This window comes from Scyliorhinus torazame, chromosome 5 (genome assembly GCF_047496885.1).
Source record: "Scyliorhinus torazame isolate Kashiwa2021f chromosome 5, sScyTor2.1, whole genome shotgun sequence".
Lineage (NCBI taxonomy): Eukaryota > Metazoa > Chordata > Chondrichthyes > Carcharhiniformes > Scyliorhinidae > Scyliorhinus > Scyliorhinus torazame.
Window position 1 is genome coordinate 180,085,569 of NC_092711.1, and position 19,672 is coordinate 180,105,240.

A 19,672-nucleotide genomic window follows, 5' to 3' on the forward strand; every position below is an offset into this window, starting at 1 on the left:
TTGTGCGAAGTCAAAAAACAGTGTAGATCACTGAGCAGTTGCTTTAATGCTGGTGTAATTTCATTTGGGGTTTTGGGCACACAATGACACAGTGGTTATCACTGCTGCCTCACAGTGTAAGGAACCCGAGTTCAATTCAACCTTGGGTGACTATCTGGGTGGAGTTTGCACATTCTCCCTGTGTCTGCGCGGGTTTCCTTCGGGTGCTCTGGTTTCCTCTGACAAAGATATGCAGATTAGATGGGTTGGCAATGTTAAATTACCCCTTTGTGTCCAGGGCTAGGTGTCGTTACAGGATTGCAAGGATAGGGAAGGAAGGAAAGTGGAAGTTACAGTGCAGAACGAGGCCATTTGGTCCATTGAGTCTGCACCGACCCTTGGAAAGAGCATCCCACTTAAGCCCACGCCTCCACACTAACCCCGACCTAAATTTTGGACACTGAGGGACAAATTAGCACGGCCAATTCACCTAACCTGCACATCTTTGGACTGGGAGGAGACCGGAGGAAACGCGCGCAGATGCGGGGAGAAAGTGCAAACTCCACACAGACAGTGACCCAGAGCCAGAATCAAACCCAGGACCCTGGAGCTATAAGGCAACAGTGCTAACCACTGTGCCAACTTGCCATCTAAAGGACGCAAGGTGGGGTCAGAAACAAAAGGCAGTAAAGGGAAAAGTGAAAGGCAGAGAAAACAGACAAAACTCAAAAACGGCCACATTACATCACAATTCTAAAAGCGCAATAAATGTAAAGAAAATAAGCCGAAAGGCTCTGTGACTCAATGGAAGGGGCATGTGTAATAAAGTTGATGAATCAACTGTGCTGACAATCATTAACGGATATGATGTAATTGGGATCACAGCGACCTGGCTCCAGGGTGACCAAGGATGGGAACTCAACATTCAGAGGTATTCAATATTCAGGAAAGATAGAAGGAAAGGAAAGGGAGGTGAGGTAGCGTTGCTGGTTAAAGAGATTAATGCAATAGTAAGGAAGGCCATTAGCCTGGATGATGTGGAATCTGGGTGGAGCTGCGGAACACCAAAGGGCAAAAGATGTTTGTGGGAGTTGGGTGCAGAACACCAAACAGTAGTTGTGAGGTTGGGGATGGCACCAAACAGGAAATTAGAGATGCGTGCAGTGAGGGTACAGCATTCATTATGGGTGATTTCAATCTGCATATTGATTGGGCGAATCAAACTGGTAGCAATGCGATGGAGGAGGATTTCCTGGAATGTATGAGGGATGGTTTTCTCGAACAATATGTCGAGGAACCAACTGGAGAGCAGGCCATCCCAGAATGAGTATTGTACAATGAGAGAGGATTAATTAGCAATGCTGTGGTGTGAGATCCTTTAGGGAAGAGTGATCATAATATAATAGAATTCTTCATGAAGCTGGAGAGTGACACAGTTAAGTCTGCGACTAGGGTCCTGAACTCAAAGAAAGCTAACTTTAATGGTATGAGATGAGCATTTTTTGTAAAATGTATTCGTTTACGGGATGTGGGCGTTGCTGGTTAGGCCAGCATTTATTGCCCATCCCTAGTTGCCCTTCAGAAGGTGGTGGTGAGTTGCCTTCTTGAACCGCTGCAGTCCTTCAGGTGTAGGTACACCCACTGTGTTATTCGGGAGGGAGTTCCAGGAATTTGTCCCAGCGACAGTGAAGGAACGGCGATATATTTCCAAGTCAGGCTGGTCAGTGACTGGGAACGGAACCTCCAGGTGGTGAGGTTCCCAGGTATCTGCTGCTCTTGTCCTTCTAGATGGCAGTGGTCGTGGGTTTGGAAGATGCTGACCAAGGAACCTTGGTGAGTTACTGCAGTGCATCTTGTAGATGATACACACGGCTGCCACTGTTCGTCGGTGGAGGGTTGGAATATTTGTGGAAGGGGGAGCGATCAAGCGGGCTGCTTTGTCCTGGGTGGTGTTGAGCTTCTTGAGTGTTGTTGGAGCTGCACCCATCCAGACTAGTGGAGAGTATTCCATTACACTCCTGACTGGTGCCTTATAGATGGTGGACAGGCTTTGGGGGGCTCAGGGGGTGAGTTACTCACCACAGGATTCCTAGCCTTTGACCTGCCCTGGTAGCCACAGTATTAATGTGGCTAGTCCAGTTCCGTTTCTGATCAATGATAACCCCCAGGATGTTGACTGTGGGGGATTCAGCGATGGGAATTACATTGAATGTCAAGAACATTGGCTAGGATAAGCTGGCAAAGGATCCTTTAAGGTTTGATGGTGGATAAGCAATGACAGACATTTAAAGAACACTCGGATGGGACTTCTGGTGACGGTGATGTGCTGAGCAGTCGTACATCAGGTGGCTCTCCTCCAGAATACAACTAAATAGGCTCTTTTAGTCGAATTTAGCCTCGAAAATTGGACTTATTTCACCCACAAGTAAGAAAGGGAGAGAATAGGTCCACCATGCCAGTGAATGGAAGCTCGAGAGGTCACAGACAAGGCAGGAGCGGAGGAAAAGGCTAAGACCAGCGGATGAGTGAGTCGGCATACCCACGAGGCGAGCCCCCCCCACCCCCCCCGGCTACCCGAGAGAGAGGGAGACTGACGATCCGAACAATGCGCCCCCCCCCCCCCCCCCCGCCCCCACCTGGATATGGATGGAGGATGTTCCTGACCAAGGAATTGACGGTGATGAGAAAGTAGAAATTAAAGTAGAGATCCAGGTGGCAGTCAAGGTGGCAGTGACGGAGACGTTGGTCGCCATGCAGACGGTGACAGATAGAATGGGGAAGGAACTGGAAGCTCAGGGGAAGACTATTCTAGAGCTGGAAAAGGCATTGACGGACCTGAGCGACAGGATTGTTGCTCTGGAGGCTGAAATAAAAAGGTTGGTGGCGAACCAGGGGAGCCTGAAGGGGAAGGTCGAGGACCAGGAGAATCGGTCTCAGCGCCAAAATATCCGGATCGTGGGCCTGCCGGAGGGAATCGAGGGAAGGGACCTGATGGACTATGTGGCCCAAATGCTGGGTGCCCCAGTCGAGAGGGACAGCTTCCTCAAACTGCTGGAGTCCGACAGGGCACACAGGTCAGTCTGATCGAAGCCCAAGGTGGGGGAGCAGCCAAAGGCAATAATTACCAAATTACATCGATGTTAAGATTGGGAGAAGATCTGGGGTAGGCAAGGCAGACAAAGGTGAGCAGTTGGGAAGGACACAGGATACGAGTGTTCCAGGACATTGGAGGCAGACCTGGCAAAGCGCAGGGCCGAGTTCAACCAGGCGAAATCGGCCCTGTAAAGGAGCGGAGTGAAATTTGGAAAGCGATTCCCAGCCAGGCTCTGGATCACGTTCCAGAACAAGGAACATTCTTTCAACACCCCGGCAGAGGCGGATGGACTTGTACGGACGAATGGCCTGGACAAGGGGCCGACGAGGCAGCGTTGAGGACGAAGCAGGGGAGGGAGGCTTGCGCGGGATAGCTTTGAATGGCGATATCAGACCACAGGGACGGGCGAAGGAAGCAGAACACAGGAGAGGGTGAAAAGGAGACAGAGGGAACAGCCATCTAGCGGGCATAGGAAAGGGGTATTCTCAGCCCCGGGGGAGGGGGGTATCGGGGGGGGGGGGGGGGGGGGGTCGGAGGGGGGGAAGGAGGAACGGAAGGGAAATAGAAGGATAGGAAAGGGACGGTTTTCAGATTAGCTTCAGCAGGTATGGTGCAGGTTGAAGGAACAAGATTGCGCTGCAAGCAGACACTTTGGAGGGTCCCTGGGCAACGGGAAACCCCAGAGTGCAGGGGCGCACCCACGTGGTGTACACACTGTGGCCAAACGGCCACCTAAAATGGCGTCCAGCAATGGGTGCTTTGAGAATTGGCCAAGTTCGAGGACAAGCGGGTGCAGCTCAAATAAACACTGAGCAAATCAACTGCAGCTCAGACTCGACAATACACAGGAAAAGGGCCATCTCCAGCCCATCCCAGGAACAATAGAACTGTCTTGTCAATCACACTAGCTACCAGACACAGCGGCACCTAAACTCCTTATTTGGAAGGCCTACCTGCCCCCAACACTTGCAGCCATGGCCACTGAGTACCCACCCCAAAATCGATCTGGCAGCCCTGATTGGACTTGATCAATCAGGGTGATTGAGCCCTGACTGTCATGACATGCAAGCATGCAGCTAATGAACACATAGAATAGGACACGACCAATGAGCAGTCAGGACACTCGGGGGTGGTATCTCACTATAAAAGGGATGAGGCACTCACACCCCGCCTCTTTCCACAGACCAACATCTACAGGAGTGAGTCAGGGTGTATCCTCAGCATCACACCCCAGCACGTGACTTAGAGCAAGGCTGGTTCAGTTAGACTGAGTTACTACATTCAGATTAGCAGAGAGTCGAACTCATTGAGAACTGTGCTAATAGTTCAATAAAACACATTGAACTCACTTCAAAGTCTGGAGCTTCTTTTACTCAAAACTGCATCAAGTGGCAGCTTGTGTTATTCCAAATTACATAACACAACAAGCTACCAGGAGTCTGTTCAATCTAGTTAGTTCAACTCAGCAAGATGCGTGACGACCAGCGAATGTATACCGGCACAATGGAAACGATTCAGGCTCCTCACCAGCTCAGGACCTCCGGCAATCTCAATGCTAACTGGTGGACATTCAAGCAAAAATTTCAGGTTTACATTGAAGCATCAGACCTCAATGGTGCGCCTGATGCATGGAAGAGAGCTCTTCTTCTCATCACAGCGGGTGATCACGCCTTGGAAATATTCAACACCTTTCACTTTGCCGAAGACCAGTACAAGACAAAGTTTCAGACCATCCTGGACAAGTTTGACAGCCACTGTGAGGTGGACACCAACAAAATTTTCGAGTGCTACATATTCAAGCAGCGATTGCAAGGTAAAGACGAGTCCTTCAACTCATATTTAACTAACCTTAGACTGCGAGCGCAATCCTGCAACTTCGGTGATATCACTGACTCCATGATCAGAGACCAAATCGTTTTTGGAGTTCACTCTGATCCTCTGAGAGAGCAGTTACTGAAGATCAAGCATATGACCCTGCCAGTCACGATTGAACATGCGCAGTGCATGAGCATGCTAAAAATCACTATTCCCAGTACAAAACGGCAGAAAATGATAAACTAGCCTCCCACGAGGCGGAGAGTGTGCAGGCCATCTCCCGGATGCAGCGCCTCAACATTGATGAAAGCGGCCATTTTGCCGCTCTTCCCGGGGCCTGACGCATGAGCAATGCGAATGGGATAATGAAGCGGCCGAAATCCGCATTGCGCAGGTGCAGACGTCTGAGAACCGCACTGCGCATGTGCAACGACGTACAGAGCGTCAGGACGCCGACGTCATGATGCGTTCGAACCGTGGCACCGCCCATTTAATGAAACATTGCCCTGCAAGAGGCAGACGCTGTTTAAACTGCGGGAAGCCAGGCCACTATGCAGCCCTGTGCAGATCTGCACCACCAGTCAGGAACCAGCGCTCCCAATTCCGACGATGGCGCATCCGGAGAGTGCAACAACGCCTACAGGATTCTGATCCCGGCAGTGCAACGGATCCAGATGATGAATGCCTGGACAACGCCTACCGTGTGGGCATTATTACAAAGTGTGAATATGCCACACCAGACTCATCGCAGGTCCAGTCAATCCTAGCTGTGGATTCCGAGGGCGAATGGCGAGCAGCGATGAAGGTCAATCACTGCTCTATCCAGTTCAAGCTGGACACAGGTGCCTCTGCCAACCTCCTCTCACAGGCAGACTTCAGACGCATTAAGAAGCCTCCCACGGTCCTTCCAGCTGCCTGCAAGCTCCTGGATTACAACGGGAATGACAACACGGCACTGGGATCCTGCCATCTGCACGTATCCAACCGACACACACAAGCACGGTTACGCTTTGAAATTGTTAAGCCGGACAGGGCATCCCTACTAGGTGCGCATGCCTGCAAGCAGCTGAACTTTATTCAAAGGGTTTACACCACGACATCCTCCTTGGGGATCTTCAGGCCGGCATCGACGACATCCTCGGCCAGTATCCAGATGTGTTCAACGGGATGGGCACGCTGCCGTATCGATATAAGATTCTGCTACGACCTGATGCCAAGCCAGTGGTCCACGCAGACGACTTGTCCCTGCTCCACTGAGAGAGCGCCTGAAGGCACAGCTCCAGGATCTTCAGCAAAAAGGCATCATATCCAAGGTCACCGAACCAACTGACTGGGTCAGCTCGATGGTGTGCGTAAAGAAGCCTTCGGGGGACCTGCGCACCTGCATTGATCCCAAGGATCTCAGTAAGGATATCATGAGGGAACACTACCCCATCCCGAGGCGGGAGGAACTCACGAATGAGATGGCACATGCGTGCTTCTTCACCAAATTGGATGCATCACATGGATTTTGGCAGAAGGCTCTGCACCTTCAACACGCCTTTTGGCAGATACTGCTACAATCACATGCCATTTGGCATCATCTCGGCATCGGAGATATTCCATCACATCATGGAGCAGATGATGTACGTGGTCGACATCATTGTATGGTTCACGACCCCTGAAGAACATGTGTCCCGTCTCCAGAAGGTATTCCGCCGTGTACATGCCAACGGCCTCAAGTTAAACAGGTCCAAATGTTGTTTTGGCGCATCGACGCTTAAGATTCTAGGCGACCAGATCTCACAGCATGGTGTGCTCCCGGACACAGACAAAATCAAGGCCATCGAGGCGATGAAGGTCCCTGAGGACAAAAAGGCGGTGCTGCGCTTCTTGGGTATGGTTTGTTTTCTGGGCAAGTTCATTCCAAACATGGCCACACACACCACGGCCCTACGCAACCTGGTGAAAAAGTCAACTGCCTTTGAATGGAAGGCGGCACACCAGACAGAGTGGCTGGAGCTGAAAGCCAAGCTCACCACTGCACCAGTCCTGGCATTCTTTGACCCGGACCGGGAGACAAAGATATCCACAGATGCGAGTCAGGATGGCATCGGTGCGGTGTTGCTTCAACGAGATGACACATCATCCTGGGCACCAGAAGCCTACGCATCAAGGGCGATGATACCCACTGAAACCAGATGTGCACAGATTGAGAAGGAGTGCTTGAGTCTTCTCACCGGCATCCTCAAATTTCATGATTATGTCTACGGCCTGCCGACATTCACTGTCGAGATGGATCATAGGTCTCTGGTCCACATCATCCACAAGGACCTGAACGACATGACGCCTCGGTTGCAGAGAATCCTGCTTAAACTTAGGAAGTATGACTTCAACTTGGTGTACACACCAGGCAAGGAGCTCATCATTGCTGATGTATTGTCCCGCTCCGTCACCTCGCCCAGTGAGCCGCTAGAGATCATCCAGCACATCGAATCGCAGGTGCAGCTGGGTGCTAGCACTCTCCCGGCGACAGATGAGAAGGTAGTTCTCATCCGTGATGAGACAGCCAAAGACCCCCTCTTGCAGCGTGTCATCCACAACCTCACTAATGGCTGGCAGAAAGGGCAATGCCCACAATTTTACAATGTGAAGGACGACCTGATGGTGACTGATGATATCCTCCTCCAGCTGGACAGGATCTCTGTCAGGGAGAGAACCTGAGAACATCTAAGACATTCAGAAGGTAAGAAGGTAAGTAAGTGATTTTTACTCATTTTTACTTTTATACCTTTTTCAAATTGTGTGTGTCGGGGGGAAACTGAAGTGACATCACAGAAAAGCTGTGGCCTGAGTGGCTGGTTGGGAATCTACACTAAATTTAAAAAATTAAGCATTGGTAACTAATTAAACATAATTACTTAATTATAATTTAGAGGGGTATCTAAGCCAGAGATCAGAGAGTACTATATTTAGCTTTCGCATTTCTATTAGCAATCTACTGCTAGGAAACTGATAGTTAACAGTAACTTTGAAATTTTAAAAAATATATATTAAAACATTTAAAAAAAAAAAATTTTTTTTAATTTTAATTAATTGACGCAATGTCAGTTAGAGGGGTGTAGTGCTCTGACTGTGAGATGTGGCAGGTCCGGGAGGCTTCCAGCGTCCCGGATGGCTTCATCTGCAGAAAGTGCACCCAACTGGAACTCCTCACAGACCGCATGGTTCGGTTGGAGCAGCAATTGGATGCACTTAGGAGCATGCAGGTGGTGGAAAGCGTCATAGATCGCAGTTATGTAAATGTGGTCACACCCAAGGTGCAGGCAGAGAAATGGGTGACCACCAGAAAGGGCAGGCAGTCAGTGCAGGAATCCCCTGTGGTTGTCCCCCTCTCGAACAGGTATACCCCTTTGGATACTGTCGGGGGGGGATAGCCTATCAGGGGAAAACAGCAGCAGCCAGAGCAGTGGCACCACGGCTGGCTCTGATGTTCAGAAGGGAGGGTCAAAGCGCAGAAGAGAAATAGTAATAGGGGACTCTATAGTCAGGGGCACAGATAGGCGCTTCTGTGGACGTGAAAGAGACTCCAGATGGTATGTTGCCTTCCTGGTGCCAGGGTCCAGGATGTCTCTGAACGGGTAGAGGGCATCCTGAAGGGGGAGGGCAAACAGGCAGAGGTCGTTGTACATATTGGTACGAACGACATAGGCAGGAAGGGGCATGAGGTCCTGCAGCAGGAGTTCAGGGAGCTAGGCAGAAAGTTAAAAGACAGGACCTCTAGGGTTGTAATCTCGGGATTACTCCCTGTGCCACGTGCCAGTGAGGCTAGAAATAGGAAGATAGAGCAGCTAAACACGTGGTTAAACAGCTGGTGTAGGAGGGAGGGTTTCCGTTATCTGGACCACTGGGAGCTCTTCCGGGACAGGTGTGACCTATATAAGAAGGACGGGTTGCATCTAAATTGGAGAGGCATAAATATCCTGCCCGCGAGGTTTGCTAGTGTCACACGGGAGGGTTTAAACTAGTACGGCAGGGGGGTGGGCACGGGAGCAATAGGTCAGAAGGTGAGAGCATTGAGGGAGAACGAGGGAATAGGGACAGTGGGGCTCTGAGGCAGAGCAGACAGGGAGAAGTTGCTGAACACAGCGGGTCTGGTGGCCTGAAGTGCATATGTTTTAATGCAAGAAGTATTACGGGTAAGGCAGATGAACTTAGAGCTTGGATTAGTACTTGGAACTATGATGTTGTTGCCATTACAGAGACCTGGTTGAGGGAAGGGCAGGATTGGCAGCTAAATGTTCCAGGATTTAGATGTTTCAGGCGGGATAGAGGGGGATATAAAAGGGGAGGCGGAGTTGCGCTACTGGTTCGGGAGAATATCACAGCTGTACTGCGGGAGGACACCTCAGAGGGCAGTGAGGCTATATGGGTAGAGATCAGGAATAAGAAGGGTGCAGTCACAATGTTGGGGGTTTACTACAGGCCTCCCAACAGCCAGCGGGAGATAGAGGAGCAGCTAGGTAGACAGATTTTGGAAAAGAGTAAAAACAACAGGGTTGTGGTGATGGGAGACTTCAACTTCCCCAATATTGACTGGGACTCACTTAGTGCCAGGGGCTTAGACGGGGCGGAGTTTGTAAGGAGCATCCAGGAGGGCTTCTTAAAACAATATGTAGACAGTCCAACTAGGGAAGGGGCGGTACTGGACCTGGTATTGGGGAATGAGCCCGGCCAGGTGGTAGATGTTTCAGTAGGAGAGCATTTCGGTAACACTGACCACAATTCAGTAAGTTTTAAAGTACTGGTGGACAAGGATAAGAGTGGTCCTAGGATGAATGTGCTAAATTGGGGGAAGGCTAATTATAACAATATTAGGCGGGAACTGAAGAACATAGATTGGGGGCGGATGTTTGAGGGCAAATCAACATCTGACATGTGGGAGGCTTTCAAGTGTCAGTTGAAAGGAATTCAGGACCGGCATGTTCCTGTGAGGAAGAAGGATAAATACGGCAATTTTCGGGAACCTTGGATAATGAGAGATATTGTAGGCCTCGTCAAAAAGAAAAAGGAGGCATTTGTCAGGGCTAAAAGGCTGAGAACAGACGAAGCCTGTGTGGAATATAAGGAAAGTAGGAAGGAACTTAAGCAAGGAGTCAGGAGGGCTAGAAGGGGTCACGAAAAGTCATTGGCAAATAGGGTTAAGGAAAATCCTAAGGCTTTTTACACGTACATAAAAAGCAAGAGGGTAGCCAGGGAAAGGGTTGGCCCACTGAAGGATAGGCAAGGGAATCTATGTGTGGAGCCAGAGGAAATGGGCGAGGTACTAAATGAATATTTTGCATCAGTATTCACCAAAGAGAGGAAATTGGTAGATGTTGAGTCTGGAGAAGGGTGTGTAGATAGCCTGGGTCACATTGAGATCCAAAAAGACGAGGTGTTGGGTGTCTTAAAAAATATTAAGGTAGATAAGTCCCCAGGGCCTGATGGGATCTACCCCAGAATACTGAAGGAGGCTGGAGAGGAAATTGCTGAGGCCTTGACAGAAATCTTTGGATCCTCACTGTCTTCAGGGGATGTCCCGGAGGACTGGAGAATAGCCAATGTTGTTCCTCTGTTTAAGAAGGGTAGCAAGGATAATCCAGGGAACTACAGGCCGGTGAGCCTTACTTCAGTGGTAGGGAAATTACTGGAGAGAATTCTTCGAGACAGGATCTACTCCCATTTGGAAGCAAATGGACGTATTAGTGAGAGGCAGCATGGTTTTGTGAAGGGGAGGTCGTGTCTCACTAACTTGATAGAGTTTTTCGAGGAGGTCACTAAGATGATTGATGCAGGTAGGGCAGTGGATGTTGTCTATATGGACTTCAGTAAGGCCTTTGACAAGGTCCCTCATGGTAGACTAGTACAAAAGGTGAAGTCACACGGGATCAGGGATGAGCTGGCAAGGTGGATACAGAACTGGCTAGGTCATAGAAGGCAGAGAGTAGCAATGGAAGGATGCTTTTCTAATTGGAGGGCTGTGACCAGTGGTGTTCCACAGGCATCAGTGCTGGGACCTTTGCTCTTTGTAGTATATATAAATGATTTGGAGGAAAATGTAACTGGTCTGATTAGTAAGTTTGCAGACGACACAAAGGTTGGTGGAATTGCGGATAGCGATGAGGACTGTCAGAGGATACAGCAGGATTTAGATTGTTTGGAGACTTGGGCGGAGAGATGGCAGATGGAGTTTAATCCGGACAAATGTGAGGTAATGCATTTTGGAAGGTCTAATGCAGGTAGGGAATATACAGTGAATGGTAGAACCCTCAAGAGTATTGAAAGTCAAAGAGATCTAGGAGTACAGGTCCACAGGTCATTGAAAGAGGCAACACAGGTGGAGAAGGTAGTCAAGAAGGCATACGGCATGCTTGCCTTCATTGGCTGGGGCATTGAGTATAAGAATTGGCAAGTCATGCTGCAGCTGTATAGAACCTTAGTTAGGCCACACTTGGAGTATAGTGTTCAATTCTGGTCGCCACACTACCAGAAGGATGTGGAGGCTTTAGAGAGGGTGCAGAAGAGATTTACCAGAATGTTGCCTGGTATGGAGGGCATTAGCTATGAGGAACGGTTGAATAAACTCGGTTTGTTCTCACTGGAACGAAGGAGGTTGAGGGGAGACCTGGTAGAGGTCTACAAAATTATGAGGGGCATAGACAGAGTGGATAGTCAGAGGCTTTTCCCCAGGGTAGAGGGGTCAATTACTAGGGGCCATAGGTTTAAGGTGAGAGGGGCAAGGTTTAGAGTAGATGTACGTGGCAAGTTTTTTACGCAGAGGGCAGTGGGTGCCTGGAACTCGCTACCGGAGGAGGTGGTGGAAGCAGGGATGATAGTGACATTTAAGGGGCATTTTGACAAATACATGAATAGGATGGGAATTGAGGGATACGGACCCAGGAAGTGTAGAAGATTGTAGTTTAGTCGGGCAGCATGGTCGGCACGGGCTTGGAGGGCCGAAGGGCCTGTTCCTGTGCTGTACATTTCTTTGTTCTTTGTTCTTTTGTTCTTTGATTGTCATTCCGCTCAGTCTCCAGAGCTTGGTGCTGCACCAGATTCATGAGGGACACCTGGGCGTTGAGAAGTGCAGACGCAGAGCCTGGCAAGCTGTCTACTGGCCCGGCATCAGCCAGGACATCACGAACATGGTCCTGAACTGTGCTACCTGTCAGAGGTTCCAGACAGCGCAGAGCAAGGAGACGCTTCAACAGCATGACATCGTGACCTCTCCGTGGTCCAAGGTTGGCATCGACCTCATTCATGCGAATGGTCGCAACTACGTATTGATCATCGACTATTTCTTGAATTACCCTGTGGTGCTGAAGCTCCTGAACCTCACCTCTCGGACCGTCATCAAAGCCTGTAAGGAGACGTTCTCAAGGCATGGCATCCCACTCACCGTCATGAGCGACAATGGCCCGTGCTATAACGGTCGAGAATGGTCCACGTTTGCCAGGTCATACAATTTCCAGCATGTCACCTCCAGTCCGCACTATCCGCAGTCCAATGGAAAAGTTGAGAAAGGGGTGCACAATGTGAAACAGCTCATCTGCAAGGCCGCGGACTCTGCTTCCGACATACACCTTGCACTGCTCGCCTACAGGGCGACTCCATTGTCCACTGGCATTTGCTGGCTCAACTCCTGATGAACAGGGAGCTGTGGACGATGCTTCCATACACCTGCCCAACCTGGATCACTTCCCGGTGCTGCAGAAGATGCAGCAGCTCAGAGACCATCAAAGGCAGGGCTATGATGCCCATGCCACCGATCTGGCTGTGCTATCCCCGGCAGACACTGTCAGGATCAAGATACCGGATGGTGGGTGGTCTGCCCAGGCTGTTGTTGTTCGACATGCCGCGCCCCGCTCTTACGTTATACGTATGGCTGATGGCTCCATCGTGCGAAGGAATAGACGGGCACTGCGCAAAGTTGCCTGCCCGCAACCACTTTCTCCTCCATTTCCATATGTCGAATTGCCACCTCCTGATACCTCGCATATGAGGCCACCAGTCAGGCTTCCATCCCGCCTGTCAAGGCGCCGTCGTCCCCTCCGCCACCCGACGGAATACGAATAATAAAGACCCATTTCGCTGCTTAACGCAGGTGCAAAAATACTCGCGAAAGTCCTGGCCAAGCAGCTGGGGAACTGCATACCAGAGGTGATCGCAAAAGACCAGGCGGGCTTTAGTCAAGGGTATACAGCTAACTGCGAACATCGGACGGCTGCTGAACGTGATACTGAGGGAAGGGGAGGGAACACCAGAGGTGATCGTCTCCCTGGACGCAGAAAAGCCTTTGACAGAGTCGAGTGAAAGTACCTCATCGAGGTACTGGAACAGTTTGGGCTAGGGACAGGGTTCGCCTCATGGGTGAAACTCCTGGACAACGGCCCCAAGGCGAGCGTTCAGACCAACACCACCACCTCTGAATACTTCCAGTTGCCCAGGGCCACAAGGCCCGCTGTCCCCATTCCTGTTTGCCCTGGCAATTGAACCCCTGGCGATCATTCTGCAAGAGGTTGGAAGGGCATCCGAAGAGAAGGCAGATGGGCAATGGGGGCGGGGTTGCATTGCTAGTAAGGAATGAAGTTAAATCGATAGCAAGGAGCGATATAGGATCAGAAGGCATCGAATCTCTGTGGGTAGAGTTGAGGAATCGCATAGGTAAAAAGACCCTGATGGGAGTTATGCACAGGCCTCCTCGCAGTAGTCAGGATGTGGGGCAGAAAATAAATCAGGAGATCGAGAAAGCATGTAAAAAAGGCAATATCTATTTGGAGTTGAATCAGAATGGGGAGGTGTCAGCGGCTATCTTTTGGGAAGCACTGAAGGCAGTAGTCCGGGGGAAATTATTTAGTTTAAGGCTCGTGCAGATTGTGAGCGAGATAGTGGAGGTGGTCAGGGAGTATTCGAGGGTGCCCACCGTGGAGGGGCAGTTTGACAGGCTGACAACAGGGAGGGCGGTAGGGCAACTGCGAAGGGCAAAGTGGGTGCAATATGAGTATGGGGAGAAGGCGAGCTGCATGCTAGCACACCAGCTACGGAGGCAGGCTGCATCCAGGGAAATATTGAAGATACGGACTGGGGCTGGGAATGTGGTGTCAGAGCCGGGGAAGATAAATGAGGCATTTTGGGAGTAAAACCAGGGACTGTATGAGGCTGACCTGGGAGAAGAGGAGGGGGACATGGAGTGGTTTCTGGACAAGCTGGAATTTCCCCAGGTGGAGGAAGTAAAGAGGCAGGCGTTGGAGGAGCCCCTGGGGCTGAGAGACGTGCTGGATAGTATCAGGGGTATGAAGTCGGTAAAGGCCCCTGGGCCGGATGTATCGGCAGAATTCTATAAGGAATTTACAATGGACCTGGCACCACATCTGTTGGCATTTAATGGAGCGCTGGAGAAGGGGGAGTTGCCAGAGACAATGTCGCAGGCAGTAATCACACTAATCCCCAAAAAGGGGAAGGAACCGGTGGAATGTGGGTCGTATAGACCCATATCACTATTGAACATGGATGTGAAAGTATTGGCTAAGTTGTTGGCGGGGAGGGTGGAGGAGTGTGTCCCGGGGTGGTGGCAGAAGATCAAACAGGCTCTGTGAAGGCCAGGCAGTTTGCGAGTAAGACGGCTGTTGAATGTGGTGATGAATCCGTCAGGGGCTCTGGTACCTGAGGTGGTGCCATGGAGGCGGAGAAGGCATTTCATCGGGTGGAGTGGCGGTACTTGTTTGAGGTTTTGGGAAGGTTTGGGTTTGGGCCGAGATTTGGGGCATGGGTGTGGTTGCTGTATATGGCACCAAGGGCGAGGGTGAGGACGAATGATATGAGCTCACAAAGCTTTGACTTACACAGGGATATGAGGCAGGGGTGCCCGCTGTCACCGTTACGGTTTGCGCTGGCCATAGAATCACTGGTGATGGCACTCAGCGGGTCGTCAGAGTGGTGGGGGATTATGCGAGGACAAGGGAGCATTGATGTTGTATGTTTCGGATCCGTTGGAGAGTATGGGAAGGATTATGGGCCTGCTGGGGAGGTTTGGAGGGTTCTCGGGTACAAGCTGAATGTTGGGAAAAGTGAGGTATTCCCGGTGAATGAGCTGGCACAGCTGGCTAATTTAGGGGGATGCCTTTTACGAGAGCGAAGGATAGGTTTAGGTATTTAGGGATTCAGGTAGCGAGGGAATGGACGGGGCTCCATAAGTGGAATTTAACGAAGCTGGTGGAGGAGGCCAGGGAGGATCTTAAGAGGTGGGATACACGCACTTAACACTGGCAGGGAGGGTCCAAGTGGTGAAAATGAATATTCTGCCGAGGTTCTTGTTTATCTTTCAAGCTCTCCCGATCTTTATACCAAAGGCCTTTTTTCGGAAAGTAGACACGATCATTTCTGACTTTGGATGGGCGGGGAAGGTGCCGAGGGTGGGGAGGACCCTGCTACAGAGGCAGAGGCAGCAGGGAGGGTTGGCGTTGCCAAACGTGCTTCATTATTATTGGGCGGCGAATGTGGACAAGGTGCGGCGGTGGTGGGAAGGAGAAGGGGTAGAGTGGGTTAGGATGGAGGAGGAATCTTGTAAGGGGTCTAGTTTGAGGGCTATGGTGACGGCAGCATTGCCAATGGCTCCGAGTAGGTATTCAGGGAGCCCAGGGGTACAGTCCACGGTGAAGATATAGAATCAGTTGAGGAGGCATTTTAGGGTGGAAAGGATGTCGGTGCTAACGCCGCTGTGCGAGAATCATGGGTTTGTATTTGGTGTGATGGATAGTGTATAGAGTAGATGGAGGGAAGTGGGCTGGTCAAGGTGAGGGATTTGTATTTGGAGGACGGGTTCGCCAGTCTGGAGGAGCTAAGGGAGAGGGTGGAGCAGCCGAGGGGTAGTGAGTTCAGGTATCTGCAGGTTAGGGACTTTGCACAAAAGGTCTGGTGGGGGTTCCCTAGGTTGCCGGAACACACCCTGCTGGAGCGACTGCTGCTTCCGGATGTGGAAGGGGAGGGAAGAATTGGGGATATATACAAGTGGCTGGAGGAGCAGGCAGGTGAGCGGGTGGTAAAGATCACGGAGAAATGGGAAGCAGAGTTGGGAGGTGTGATCAATTGGGGAGTATGGAGTGAGGCACTGCGTAGGGTAAACGGGACCTCCTCTTGTGCAAGGATGAGCCTGATACAGTTTAAGGTGCTGCACAGAGTGCATATGACTCAGGCGAGAATGAGTGGGTTCTTTCAGGGGGTAGCAGATGAGTGTGAGAGGGAGAAGCTGGAATCAGATGTAACGGTATTACAATTAAATAAGGGTAACTACAAAGACATGAGGGAGGAGCTGGCCAGAGTTGATTGGAAAAGGAGCCTAGCAGGAGTTTTTGGGGGTTATTCGGGAGGCACAGCAGAAATTCATCCCAAGGAGGAGGTAACATGCTAAGGGGAGGACAAGGATTAACGTAGAGATGGGGGGGGATAAACTGCTGATGAGGAGTGGACTTTTAGGGTGTTGGAGGAGGAGAGTGGATGACGGTAGCTGCCGGGAGGCGGGCCAGGTGAGGTGCGGGTCATGGGCTGGCCTAGGAAAGGTCATAGCTGATCGACAGGGGAGGGGGGTAGGCTGGGCCCCCCCCCCCCCCCCCCCCCCCCCCCACGACCAGACTGGTCAAGTGGAATGTTCGTGGACTGAATGGGCCAGTCAAAAGGACCCGTGTGTTTGCACACTTGAGGCAGCTGAAGGCGGACGTGGCCATGTTGCAAGAGACGCACTTGAAGCTGGGAGACCAAGTTAGACTGAAGAAGGGATGGGTCAGGCAGGTGTTTCATTCGGGATTGGACTTTAAAACAAGGGGGGTGGCAATTCTAGTTAATATAAAGGTGGCATTCGAGGTGGGGAAGATAGAGGCAGACCCGGGGGGTAGATATGTTATGGTCAGTGGGAAGCTGGAGGGAATGGCTGTGGTGTTGGTGAATATATACGCCCCAAACTGGGATGATGTCCCGTTTGTCAGGAGGGTGCTGGGGAAGATTCCGGACATCGACTCGCACCGGCTGATTATGGGGGGGGGGGACATTTTAACACGGTTCTGGATCCAAGACTAGACCGGTCGAGTTCCAGGCCGGGAAAAGTATCAGCAATGTCGAAAGAGCTGCGGGGTGGGGGGGGGAGGTGTTGATCCGTGGAAATTCGGGAGGCTAAGGAGCATTCATTCTACTCCCATGTGCACAAGGTATATTCCAGGATAGACTTTTTTGTACTTGACCAAACAGCGTTAGCGGGGGTGGAGGGCACTGAGTACTCAGCAATCGTGGTGTTGGATCACGCCCCACACTGGATAGACCTACGGGTGAGCACAGGATAGACCCAGCGTCCGCAGTGGAGGTTAGATGTAGGGCTGCTAGCGGGTGATGAGGTCTGTGAGCGGGTGAGGGAGTACATAAAGAGCAACGACATGGGTGAGATCGTGGCGGGGGTGGTATGGGAAGCATTGAAGGCGGTTATCAGAGGGGAATTTATTTCGACTTCCAGTGGCGGCTATGGAGGAGTAAGTCGCACATTTGGTGGCTCTTGATCCGGTCGGACCTTTGGACCTTTTTCCACGCCCTTTTTGTACTTTTGAGTGCTAGTTCGGAAGGCATAGGCACTCAGGCACTGACTCCAGACACAGGTGTATGAAATTAAGAAGCAGAAAGAATTGTAAACAGCTTAAGAAGTGGGCAAACAAGGGCAGTGTACAAGCTGCTGCTGAGGACAATATGGCTGATGTCCGGACCCCGGTGCAGACAGCCCAGCCAACAACGGAGCATCTGTTGAAGGTCATTCAAGAGTGCTTTACTGTTTTGCAGCGGAACAGTTTAGACCTGATTCAGAAGGACATCGAGGGCTTGAGCACAGGCTGGATGCCCAGGATCGTACGATCCAGAAGCTGGAAAAGGCGCTGGAGGAGCAGGAGGATCACCAAACGGTGGTGGAGGTGGGAGGTTAAAGGACCAGCAAAAAAAGCTCCTGGGAAAGGTGGAGGACCTGGAAAATAGGTCCCGTCGGCAGAATTTGAGAATCATTGGTCTCCCGGAGGGGGCTGAGGGAGAGGTTGCCGCAGCGTATGTGGCGGACATGTTCCAGAAGCTGTTGGGAGATGACGTCTTCCCGCGCCCGGTGGTGGAGGTGGACAAGGCGCACAGGGTGCTGGCGAGGCAGCCGCGAGCGGCGCCCCCCCCCCCGAGCGATGGTGGTCCGGTTCCACAGGTTCCTGGACAAGGAGCGGGTGCTACAGTGGGCCAAGCGCACGCGGAGCTGCCATTGCAATAACAGTGTCTTGCGCATCTACCAGGACCTGAGCGTGGAGGTGGCCAGAAGAAGGGCAGGCTACAGGCAAGTCAAAGAGATTCTGTTTAAGAAGCAGGTGAAGTTTGGGCTGCTGTACCCATGCACGAGGGACGGCGCCATTACTTTGAGGAGCCCGTGAATGTGATGGACTTCGCCCAGAGAGAAGGGCTGGTGCCGAACTGAGGACTTTTTGGACTTGGGTTAATAAGGGGGTGTGGTGAACCACTGTATTATGGGATGTAAGGTAGGACCTGCACTATAGATTCGCTGGTAGCTCCTGCCGGCTGGCTCCGCCCACGGAGAACTGTATAAATATGCGTGACCTCCAGTGCCCTGCCATTTCGCCAGCTGCAGCAGGAGGCCATGCATCTGACTGTAATAAAGCCACAGTTCTACCCAACTTTAGTCTTTGTGCAATTGATCATGCGGCAGAGGGGAATTTATTTCGATTCAGGTCCCACAGGGAGAAGACTGAATGGGCGGAGTTGGACAGGCTGGTAGGTGAAATCTTACAGGTGGACATGAGTTATGCGGAGTCTCCGGATGAGGAGCTTCTGAAGGAGCATCAGAGACTCCAAATGGAATTTGGGCTCCTGTCCACAGGCAAGGCAGAGGGGCAGCTGAGGAGGGTAAAAGGGGCGATATACGAATATGGGGAGAAAGCTTGTAGGATGTTAGCACATCAGCTGAGGAAACAGGAGGCGGCGAGAGAAATTGGGACGGTAAAGGATATGAGGTGGGGGGGGACCCGGGAGCGATAAATGATGTGTTTCGCAAATTCTATAGTCGACTTTATAAATCAGAGCCCCCAGTCGGGGAGGAGGGTATGAAGTGATTTCTGGGGGGGCTAGAGTGCTCGAAGGTAGATGAGCTGATGGAAGGCCTGGGGGGGCCCAATTGTGTCAGGGAGGTGATAGACGGATTGGGGGCGATGCAATCGTGTAAGGCCCCAGGACCTGATGGATACCCAGTGGAGTTTTCGAAAAGGTTTTCTGGGTTACTGGGGCTGCTCCTGGTTAAGGCCTTGAAAGAGTCTAAGGAGCTGGGAGTGCTCCTCGCAACGCTATCACAGGCATCGATCCCTATCATTTTGAAGCGGGATAAGGATCCAGAGAGCTGTGGACCGTACAGGCCGATCTCCCTTTTGAACGAAGATGCTAAATTGCTGGCAAAGATCTTGGCCACACGTACAGAGGATTGTGTCCCGGGGGGAATAGGGGCGGACCAGACGGGATTTGTGAAGGGACGGTACCTGACGTCCAACATTAGACGGCTCCTAAATGTGATAATGATGCCAGCGGAGGGGCGCGAGGTAGAGGTGGTAGTAGCCATGGATGCAGAAAAGGCCTTTGACCTGGTGGAGTGGAAGTCCCAATGGGATATTCTAGGCAGGTTTGGGTTTGGGCAGGGATTTGTGGATTGGGTCCGGTTGCTATACCAGGCTCCGGTGGCGAGTGTAAGAACCAACC

General features: G+C 51.4%; 1 protein-coding gene across 2 annotated transcripts in view; it reads left to right on the forward strand.

Moving 5' to 3' along the window:
- Window positions 1–19,672, forward strand: part of LOC140422512 (uncharacterized) — a 73,134-nt gene that overhangs the window by 33,234 nt on the left and 20,228 nt on the right. The window contains exon 3 of one of the 2 annotated variants that reach the window (XM_072507524.1): window positions 16,299–16,304. The exons of the other annotated variant lie outside the window; for it this stretch is intronic. Coding sequence (XP_072363625.1) covers window positions 16,299–16,304 — 6 coding nt within the window. The remainder of the gene's footprint in view (window positions 1–16,298; window positions 16,305–19,672) is intronic. 2 annotated transcript variants of the gene reach the window in all.